General features: G+C 35.9%; 1 protein-coding gene across 1 annotated transcript; it reads right to left on the bottom strand.

Moving 5' to 3' along the window:
* Window position 1: 1 nt before the first annotated feature.
* Window positions 2–11660, bottom strand: LOC136841119 (uncharacterized). The gene is made up of 3 exons (XM_067108165.1): window positions 11591–11660; window positions 4488–4555; window positions 2–790 (listed from the first exon to the last, which is right to left on the bottom strand). Exons 1-3 carry the CDS (start codon window positions 11658–11660, stop codon window positions 2–4), a joined length of 927 nt encoding a protein of 308 aa, XP_066964266.1.
* Window positions 11661–12181: the final 521 nt, after the last annotated feature.

The raw sequence follows: 12181 nt of genomic DNA, 5'->3' as shown, positions 1-12181 counted from the left end.
ATTATCCCGGAAGCAGGGTACCAGGAGAAGGTGGTTTAACAGAAGCGATAGTGCTTGGTGCCTGTTCCCCAAAGCACAGTAGTGGCAGAGGGCTAGCAGCACCCTCACACAATGGAGAAACAAAAGCTGGAATCCCTTGCAAGTGCATTTCCAACTGTTGGCAAATGCCTTCAAACCCTAACAATTCTAAACTTCGTGAAACAGATATGAACTTTGGGACGAGACACTTTTTGATGTGGAAGCTCTCCCTGTACATCAGCTGAACGCACAGATCCATAACTTCCTGATCAACCCCTTCAACGATGAGAGTCAGCGATCCACTCCCACACACAGTGACAGCCATGGCAATTCTAGACTGACTCTCCTTGTCTGTTCCTATCACGCAGCGTTCACCAAAAGCATCGTCGAGGTCCTTTCTCCTACTAGCTGGATCGACTTTCGAGTCAGGCTTCTTTGAGAGAGATGATTTCCCGGTGGGAAATCCAGATTTCTTTAGCTTCCGTCGTTCTCTGCCGGATACTTTCTTGGCAGGGTCGATCAACAGGACGTCGATGAGCGACAGCGTCGACCTGGAAGTCTGCTGCAACTGTTGGTGCTGGTTCTTCTGGCCGCCTGAGAGGAAACTCTCGTCGGGACTTTCATCGTGGACTGTGCATCTAGGGGTGAGGCGACACTGAACGCGGCCTGATTTCAGAAGCTTGCACATTGGAGGCGAGGCTGCCGCTACGATTACCGAGTGGGCAGAGTACAGCTTGCCGTCACATTTGATGCACAGATCGGCAAACAGTTCCTGGAAAACCATACTATAAGGAACAAATGCCAGCAGACGAAACACTGCGCAATGTATCTAATAACTATGGAATAAAAATCAAAATACCCACTCGTATTCAAAACTGTCAAAAGTTATTCCTGTAATTCCAGTGAAGGGTAAAGAAAGGAATGATTAATTTAACGAGTCTTATTCAACACATACACACAAACACAAACAATTAGGATAAAGTCACAATGGACAAACCTCGATAAAATACTTGCATTAAGAGACCTATGAGAGCAAATAAATGTTTACAAATCATACGTATTTGAAAATCAGACGTAAAATACCTTCCCACTACGTAAAATACATTTTTAATCTCATTACTGTTTGATCTTCTGCCAAAGTTGAATATTTGCATGTACGTGACGTAACATACAGTAAAACAAACCGAATAACGTTTGCATTTATATATTTATTATTATTATTATTATTATTATTATTATTATTATTATTATTATTATTCAGAAGATGAAACCTACTTGATATGGAACATCACATTTGCACTTTATGATATGCACTAAAACATCACATTTGCACTCTATGATATGCACTTGAAGAACATCACATTTGCACTCTATGATATGCACTTGTAGAACAGCACATTTGCACTCGATGATATGCAATTGAAGAACATCACATCTGCACTCCGTGATATGCACTAGAAGAACATCACATTTGCACTCTATGATATGCACTAGAAGAACACATTTGCACTCTATGGTATGCACTTGTAGAACATCACATCTGCACTCCATGATATGCACTTGAAGAACATCACATCTGCACTCCATGAGATGCACTTGAAGAACATCACATTTGCACTCTTTGATATGCACTTGAAGAACATTACACTTGCACCCAATGATATGCACTTGAAGAACGTCACATTTGCACCTAATGATATGCACCTGAAGAACATCACATTTGTACTCTTCGATATGCCCTTGAAGAACACATTTGCACTCTATGATATGCACTAAAAGAACATCACATCTGCACTCTATGATATCCACTTGAAGAACACCACTTTTGTACTGTGTGTACCAGAACAAGATTAGAATTACCATAAGGCATCATTTCTACTACACTGATCTATATCAGAGGAGAGATTATACAGTAATAGTTAACAACAATAAATAAATAAAAAAAAGGAAAATGGTATACTGTACACAACTATACAGGCGTTCATTTAAAACGACTTTTCCCCTTTCTAACAAGTGGCTCCAAGGTTTAATCCTCCTGGTTCCTACCAAATCTGTTTGCCCTTCTTCCAACCCACTGCAGACCACTAATTAAAAAAATCCAACATGCAAGTTTAACTGAAGGGATATTGCATGCAGCTCTTCTCGTTAGTTATAATACCCGAAGATTGCGAGTATATGTATGTAAGTATGTATATGTATATATGTATATAATTACTTCCTAGCAAGCCACTTCAAGTAAATGGGGTCCCTCACGAGCAAACAAAAGGACAGGAACTACCAAATTCATTCTTTAAGTGCAGAATCGAAAATAAGTCCCAAAGTGCAGATGAAACTCCATCTCTTAGCGCGACCTAGCCTCTACACAGCGTCACTGCCGAATCACTATATTATCACCACAGCAAATCTTTTCCATCCACATATACAAACACAAAAAGATTCATCTCAACAGCTTTCACTTTTTTTATTCGTACTCATCTTGCACACTTCATTTTCACAAAGGTGAGACAGCTCAAGAATCCGCACTGCCCTAAAATGGAAAACTGCAGTGTCTGCAAAATTTTCGAAATTGAGATACGCCACCTTTTGGGCTCGTGAAACGCTAATAAACAAGTTACTGCAGTTTCAGAACGATTCTTCAATGCTTTCCACGAGTGTTTAGTGGGTTCCATTTGCAGTATCTGCAAAATCAGTAGTCAGGCAAGGGAAAACTGCAGCATCTCAGTTTTGTATTTTTGAAATTGAGATATTTAGCCACTCTATTGGGCTTTCTTCTTCTTCTTCTAAAAAACTACTGCAGTTTCAGAATGATTCTTCAATGCTTCTTAAATCAAAATTTAAGGGGTCCCATTTGCAATCTGCATTAATCAGTTTCTAAGTTTTCAAGGATCCTCTAGTTAATCAACCATTTTTCTCAGTTTAAACTTTAACAGCAAATTGTATTTTTGTAGATACCTGTAGTCTTCATTTGCTCATTTCATAATACAGGAAAATACTTCCCTTTTGATTCAAATCTTATTTCTTCTAATTACCTATTAAAATCAGTAAATAATCGGCTATTCTTTATCAGTTAATCATCTACCATACTGTATTCACAATACATCCATTCATTAGTCCAAGTTTCTAGTTTTCATTGATCCTTTAATCACCAACCTTCTTTTGCTAAAATTCAACTTGTAACTAATGTTTTCTCGGCTAAACAGCAAATATCAAAATATATTTCCAAACCACTGCAGTTTTCATACTTCAATGCTTTCACAGGTCATTTAGGGGTCCCAAAAAAAAGGGAAGTAAAGCTTTTGAACGAATATTGTTCAAAAAGTTTTGTATTTTTACAACTGTGTACTCTAATATTTTCTCAACGCTAAAAAAGTAGATAAAAATATATTTTCATTTTCCGATTCCAATTTTACCATCTTCATCTTCTACACAAACATGGGTAAAATGTTTCGTACTTTCCACGTACCTATGACGAATGACAAGCTGTAAGATGTTTCATCCACAATCAAGCCAACAGGAGAGTGATAAATTATACTGAATTCTTCAGTTTTAAAGAAATAAAAAAAAAATCTAACCACAATATGAAAATACACCAGAATTGGAAAAAGAAATTTTAGAGCTGAAATAAGATTTTTTAACATTTTAAAAAATAATAGGTAAAAAGTCATTTAAATCCAGGTAAAAAGGTCATAGAAAAACTTGTAAAATGTCATAATATTTTTAGAAGACTGGTTTTAAATTATGACCAACTCTGGGGACTTTTTGTCAATCTAAAAAAACAAAATCCAAAAATAAAAAAAAAAAAGATAATTAATGACGAAATTTGTAACATTTTTCCCCTGGGACTTTATGACTGAAAAAGTTAATATGGACTTAACATGAATTGTTCTGATTTGAAATCTAAACGATAAAATGCAAATATTCAAATGTCACAAAATTAGGCATCAATCGAGTTATGTTTTTCTAGGTGAGAAATGCAAAATTAGGGTACCTTTAAAATAAAAGAAAAAACTTGCCCAAAGGATACGATACACCGTTGTAAAACAAGGCAGCATAACGAAAACATTAGTTTCAGGAACAAGAAAAAAAAAACACAAACTTGAGATTCGAAGAATATGTATATATATATACATATATTTTTTTTTGCGGAGAAAATAGGTTTTACTGAACGAGATTCGTTTTGTATCTTACTACCAGTTAAGAACAGTGATGAACTGCCTAGCAGTTCCTAAATCCTGACTGTAATCTTACGCAGCTAAGAAACGAATCATATCGCAAAGGAAATCTAAATCTTAACGACCTTAGTGTAGCTTATCACCATCACATAATCATTACCATTAGCTATATGATTACATCTCTTCTAAATGTTCTTCGCCTTCAAAATTAAAACAACAATATTTCTGTAACACTCTGTAACAAAGCCACGTTACAAAATACATCAGAAAACACTGCAGAAATCTGTTACAACTTACCTTGCGTCTATATTCTTGGAAGGACTGGAAGTGCAAGGGAGCGGCCAGGACTATTTGCAGCGCACTACCTGTAAGGAAAATGAAAATAATGAATATCTCAATTTTCTCTCTCAAGAAAATGAAAATATTTCAATTTTCTTTTAATCAAGTAAAGGGCATGATAAAATTGTGTCCATTCCATCACCAAACACCGTTAATATACTGTATATATGTAAATATATATATATATATATATATATATATATATATATATATATATATATATATATATATATATAATTTTCTCTAATTGTTTTCTTTCACACATTTCTTACTACACCACACTACTTCTGAGTCGGTAGAGCTGCACAAACACTGGCATTCTGTCTCCCTGAAAGCAGTGGCTTCAGAGAAAAGCTAAATCTATAAATGTTCAATCAAGGATGATTTCTAGTAGAGAAAAAAATCTTCCACAGTCACAAATATGAAACTCAGCCACAATATCTGACAGCAGTAGACTCAGCAACTAACAAGTCGACCGCCTGCTAATGACTTTGAGAGAGAGAGAGAGAGAGAGAGAGAGAATCAGAGAGTGGTCTGAGAGAGAGAGAGAGAGAGAGAACTTTTTCTATGAATCCACTACCACCCCTGAGTCAACAGCTCTTTTCCTATTCCATTACTTCATCCATCACATCTAGACAGAGAGAGAGACAGAGACTCATTAGAAGAGAGAGAGAGAGAGAGAAAAAGTAAATCTTAAAATGTCTTCATTCCCTTCCTGTTCATCTTGGTTAGAGGCCATATCCTCTGTCTTGATCCACCTGAAACAAAAGAAAATTCTGTACGCTAAAATTGCTGTGTGAATCCGCATTTAACGTATCCTAACAGTAGATGGTGTGTGTGTGTGTGTCTGTGTGTAAACCCTGTTATATACAATTTTTGTTAGGCTGAGGCACTGAAATTTTTCGCAACAATAACCGAAGAATAGCAACTGTTTGTAATACATTCTGTTCGAAGGAACAAACCCAATTTTTACTTATCAAATTAACAGATCGTAGTTTGTGTGTGGAGGACACACTTTAAGTTTAAGAATCGTAACCCAACCGTTCCCAAACCACCTATTCCACCGATACTTCCTAAACGTAGGAAGCAAACGTTTTTGTCAAAATGAACTGCATGCATGAGATAATTAGATCACACATGAAAGAAAGGACACGAACCGAACAGAAAAGTGCATGATATATTATGGTACTAAAGGTAAGTGTTGCTGAAGAGTGTTGTGTATGGAATATATGTCTATGCACAGACGTGACGTCTTGTTTTCATCTAAAACCATTCATCTGAGGGAGAAAAGTTTTTACTAGACAAAATAAAAATAAAAATAAAAATGCTAAACTAGAATTATATCCTGAAAGATACTTTCAAAATTCCATTCTCTCCCTAGATAATACCAAGAGTTAATGAAGTTACGTAAAATCTCCTCTTATGACGTAAATTCCGTAAAAAAGTATTTGAAAACAAAATATCTGATACTGATTCACTTAAGTAGAATAACATCTTTAAAAAAAAAAATCGCTAACAGAAATTAATGTAAAACTCTTCCTAGAGTAACCTTCATTACCTATCATTTTTACCTATCCTGATTTTTATGAGCATGAAATATGACTGATCATACCGAGAAAGTCTTCAAATAACTTGCAAAGAAATCTTCCACTGAATTAAGCGCCCAAACGTGAAAAGAAAACCCAATTGCCGAATCATCTAGTGAAAATAGCGAAACGGTATTACAAAAATAAGTCTAATAAATTAACGCCAAGTTAACTGAGTATGATAAACAATTATAAAACTAAGAGAGAATGTTCGATAGCATTGCACAAAAGGTCTAGAATGATGCAACAACTTCCTGCTTATGATGGATAGTTCTTTTCAAAGTAACGAAAGACAACAAACATTGCTATCCGTGAAGGTCCTAGTTATATTCACCAAAGTTTGAAAAAAAAAAAAAAAAAAAAAAAAAAAAAAAAGGAGACCACAAACAATTTAAGACGGTGACCGGCGTCTTTAAACTTCTAAGTATAAGTTAATGGAAGCATTATGAAAGTTACCTATAATCACAACAAGATACTTTTAATTACTTTCAAAGTAACAAATTTGAACTCAATAGGTAAAACCAGCCCATAATAGACCTATGTTGAATACCACGTTAAGAGAGCATGCATTTACAGCCACTTAAAAACAAGCTAACTCTCGTTCTATATCTATCTATCTAGCTAAATAAATAAATAAATATCTATATATATGTATATGTGTATATATATATTATATATATAGCTATATAAATCGATTTCATTATTCTGCGCACTATTAAACTACCGATTTTATCAGTATGTATATTTGTTATTATGTTTACTTGAATTCCAACGGGAGATATTCCCGTTATCCTTGGTTGCATTTAAAAGTAAATATTTCCAAACATTAAAACAATTAACAACATTTAAATGGAAGCAAAATGTCACAGTATTTAAACCATAGCAAAATGTTTAGCCTAACTTCTAACCTTTTGGTCTTAGCGTTATCTCAATGCAACAGAGAACTATGCCTGCAAAATCAAACAAAAGCAATAAAGTTAATTCTTGATCATTAAATACTAAATAATATCACGTGAGGAATATCTTTATATAGCCGAAACTCCACAGTGAAAGGCTTTACCAATGTTATAGTTTTCCTGAATGCTCTTTGAGCGCGTGGACGTTAACTGAACTTGGCAAGAAGCCAAGTTCCATATACCAGCACGCAAGTCCACCTCACTTCCTGCTACTGGGGGGAGAGGGGTGGGGGTTTCTACCTAACCATCTTCCTGATTCTTTCATAATTGCATCCAAACAGTTTCTGTTATAATCGTCGTTATAATCGTCTCTTTTTATTGTGAGTTTGAATCACTATAATAGAAGTTTCAAATAATATTGAGGCATCTTAGTACTATGACAATGGAAGCATAAAGACATGAAATATATTTATAATAATTATATATTATATGTATGTATGTATATATACAGTGTATATATGTTTGTTGATCTTTCTCTTGCGCACCAATCCGTTTGTTTCTGTCCGAACACAAAACTCAGAGTTCATCAGAAGCCCCAGTGTATAATAACCTTGATTAATATGGATCTACCTGTACATGCTAAAATCAGTAAAATCGCGGGTTAAAAAAAGAAACGTATACATCGGCTCAAGTGTTTTACTGGTGAATAACTTGAGCCTATATACTGATGGTAACTGAACTCTTTACCACAGAATATCATGGTTCTCCAAGTTTAAATATTTCTTGTCTTTTTCGGTATTTAGCTCATAAACTGCGCGACTAGGCAGCATGAATCTGCTACACTGCCTGTTCATCATCAAGGTTGAAGCTTTCAAGAACAGAATTATTCATGTTTTCATCCTTTAACTACAGATTCCATGAACATCCTTTCATACAAATCGCCATGCCAGCCATCTATATGCGCAATCTACCTCCATTCTGCACTCATAAAGGAATAATTTCAACTTATGCAAGCCATAAAAGATTCGAAGAAAATTCTCTGAAGGTAAAAAATAAAAAGCTTATCAACGAGAGAAGGAGAGAGAGAGGGTACCTCAACTGGCTTCTTCGTTAAAACCGATGAATTGCCTATTCACTCTCTCGTGGATACTATTTACCCTAACATCACGTAAATTCCTATCTAAAATTCAAAATTTACAGGAATAATGTTTATTCATATATAAATCAAAGCTCATAACCTAATTCAACAAAGGTAGATAGGTCTAGGTTACGCGTTCCACACAGGCAGGGCCGTGCTAAAATTAAGCCATTTAAACAGCTTTCGACTGGAAATAATGAGACGTTTAAGTTCTTACGTTTACACATACAAAAACACGCAAACTCTACGAGCTCTCATACACACAAATTATCAGTGTATTTAAGTATGTATACTTTTCCAAAATACGCAGTTTCCCGTAAGGCCTGAAAATTACCACTGCCTTAATCACACTGTAAAATATGGAATCGTGTATTTTTATAGCTGATCCAAAATATGCAGTTACAGGCAGACACCATCTTAAAACCGGCAATACCATACCCATACCCAGCTCTTCTGATTCCATACCTCCTCCTCCAAACTCTTCAAAATTGTTCCTTTTATTTCACCAACCTACCTAAGTTCCTCCAATCTTTCCACATAACAGTACCATCTCTTAAACAATATGATCCATACTTTCAATGCTAACCTTTTTGAGAGCGCATAGGCCTAAGTTGAACGCATCTCCCCTTGAGAGAGAGAGAGAGAGAGAGAGAGAGAGAGAGAGAGAGAGAGAGAGAGAGAGAGAGAGAGAGAGTAGCTCTAGGGATCTGCCTACCGGTTTTTAAGATAGTTTTTTAGTGGGGGCATGCCCCCATCATGCCCTTCTCCCCTGAAAGACATCCATAATCGACTAGCTATCAGTTATTCAAGGCTTAGGTCAAGAATTGTCGGATTGAATAGGGACCCTTACCGAAAAACGCCCTAACCACTTCAGTACTGTGCACATACATACATAAAAATGCACACACACATATGTTTATGTCAATCAGTGGCATGAATATTTCTTGGTATATAACCAGGGCTAATTTCTGAAAGACACGTGGAAACGAGTGGTTGTCACGACATTTCGCTACTGGACCGGGCGTACCCGGACATTTCGTTACCAGACACTTTGCTACTGGGCGTTTCGTTACTAGAACCCTTCGCTACTAGGACATACGCTACCAAAAGCTATATTTATTTTATTGGAATGGTAACACATGTTAATAATAATAATAATAATAATAATAATAATAATAATAATAATAATAATAATAATAATAATAATAATTTTATAAACTAACGCAAGTGAAAATTTTTTTTTTATAATTCATCATTCATTTACTAGTCAATATCACTTACAAAGTATGTATCATAAAATTAAAATATCATAAAAGAAAAGGTGTTAAAAGAAAATTGACTAATTTAAGTTTCAAGTCATGGGCGATAGATTGAAGAAAATTCATTTTACATTCAGGGTCGTAGCGGTTAATAGGCTAACATTCAGAATCCTCTGCTCACAATCCTTATGCCTTTTTTTTTTTTTTTTTTTTTTTGAACGCTGGGTAACCGCAATTTATTTGTATTATTATTTTCGTTCTCGCTATGCTTCCTCGTGTTTCCATATTAAGTAGGGTGTGAGCTTGTAACTGACACTCTAAGGGAGCTATGAAACCCTTCTAAGTTAATATTTTTTTTTTTTTTTTGGCATTTCACCGATTGTCCTTTAGTTCACATTCCACAAATCTATAGGAAACAGGGATCTAGTCTTTTCCTCCTTGATCCACGGCCTCGTTCACCACCAATATAACTTGCAGCGGAGTAAGAAACAATTTCTTCTGGGATTCCGGCATCATCAATCAACTCTTCAGAGCGCTCAACAACGTCGTTTTCAGTTACAAACAAATGCCAGTGTTGGGAAACACCGCACTTTCAAATTACAGTCGTCATCTGTCTGCATGGTATCGTTCCTTGTACCCAGCTTGAACTGTATGTTTGTAAACATTCTGAGTTAAATGAAATAAACAGCAGGTAATTCTTCCGTTTCTTGAAAAACAGTCATCAGAGAATTTAAGACTGCTTTTTCAAAATCAACCACAATATGATCTGGCTCGTAATTCTGTACAAGCTTTTAATTATATAAAAGAAGCGTTTGTAAGTGGCGTCGATTTTGTCAGGTAGTGGTGCAAAGAGTCAGGAACACTCACGTCATTATTTTGAAAATGCGAGGCACATAACGGGTAGTATATTACTGGACAACACTTGAATGTTCCATTGCCTGGCCATACTTTTAAAGTTTTTCAAATCCTTTAACCGATCTTCAGATGCAAATACTAAAATCCTTTCCAGATCATCTTCACCTCTGTGTCATATTGCAGAAATAACGACCCATTACTGTACTCAGTTTGGCGTACTCTTCAGGAATCAGATAACCATGCCGTTTTTTGGGGGATTCGAGGACATTTGTTTTCCTTTTGCCTCCAGCGGCGTATATTAGGGCTTAAATTTGATGCAGAAGGAAGCACATTCATGCAAATTCTTCAATTGAGTAGCAAGCAAAGTACGAGAGGAGTCCTGGGTTCCAAGTGCTTTCTGTGGCGGTATGATTATGCTCACCAACTACCTTTATTATCACGTCATTTTCCTCATGCATGTTTGTGGGCAGCATTCTTGCTTAACATCTCCGATTTTCACACATCCAATATTGTGTTCTTCCGTCACTATTTTGCTTTTGTTCGTCATATATATATAATTCAAATCATCCACTAACTTGATTTGCTTTCTTCTGGATGTAATCGTCCTCGCCATCTTGACAGAAAAAAGGTTCCAAACTTTTAAAAGACTTTTTTTATCTTTCATTTATAAATTCGGTGGATGGTACATGAATAATAAGAAGGATAGAAGGTATAATCTATTCAAAAGATAGATGGATGGTATAATTATATTAACAAGGTATAATTCAGTATTTGAATAATTATACAGGTAACTTATTGTCCTAGTAACGAAGGGCCCTCGTAACGAACTGTCCAGTAGCTAAAAAGAGTCCGGTAACGAAATGTCCGGGTACGAACGGTCCAGTAGCGAAATGTCCGGTGACCATTTACCATATATATACCTTTTCTACATAACAGATGGATTACTCCAGTATCTGGACGTGTGAGAAATCTATAACAAGACTTGCATTGGTGCCTCTCCTGCATTGGTTCAAAGATCGAAACTTGAATTGTTCATGTTGCAGACCTCGATCAACTAGTTCTAGGCCCGACCTTCAAAAAACTTATCAATATTGGGAACACACTTTTTTTTAATTAACAAAATAAATGACACGAATCTACCCTACATCTAATGCACCCATTCGATAAAAGACTTTAATCTACGTCAGGAAAATATGGACAACAGCCCTTGACGACAGCGTACAGTTTCATCACTGCACAAGCCTACGAGCTTTAACATCTATTTCATTCGTCCCTTCATTCAATTCAACTGTAAAACGAGAACGCCAGACCTTTATCATTTACTTACCGATTGATTCGACAAGAGAAATTTCGAAAAATCGACTAAAATCAATGGAGGGGCGCGGAGCAGGAACCATCCGGCCTAATCTTCCAATTCCGACGAGCAACACTGTCTGTGGCAGGAAAGAGGTGCAGAAGATGATGAAGTCGAGGATTTGATGAAGTGAGGAGAATTGTTGGGGACGTTTGGGGGAGGAAATGAGACTTTTGAAATGTAAATTTTCTCTCCATGGTCACAGTCAGGTATTACTGTAACTTTATGATAATCTGCACGAGAATAATAATAATAAAAAAAAAGAACAATTGTTGGAATCTTGGCTGTTGTGGATCTCAATCGCGGCATGATGTAAAGTGTTGCCGTATCGCTGTCCTTTCTTTTTTTTTTCTTTTGTCTGTCGTAGTAGCCTACATTTCTGGGGCAAATTTTTTTTTTTTTTTTTTTACATCGAACGCTAGTTACTCTTTGTGAATTGCGTCTTCTGGAGTTGGTTTGTGTAAATCTCTTTATCAAACGTTGCATTAAAGACTGTAAATTACGATTATGAAAAATAGACTATTGCACAGTAATTGTGGGTAGTGAGTTTGGAAATACAGATAT

Source organism: Macrobrachium rosenbergii, chromosome 8 (assembly GCF_040412425.1).
Source record: "Macrobrachium rosenbergii isolate ZJJX-2024 chromosome 8, ASM4041242v1, whole genome shotgun sequence".
Lineage (NCBI taxonomy): Eukaryota > Metazoa > Arthropoda > Malacostraca > Decapoda > Palaemonidae > Macrobrachium > Macrobrachium rosenbergii.
This window is presented reverse-complemented; position numbering and strand designations above follow the sequence as displayed.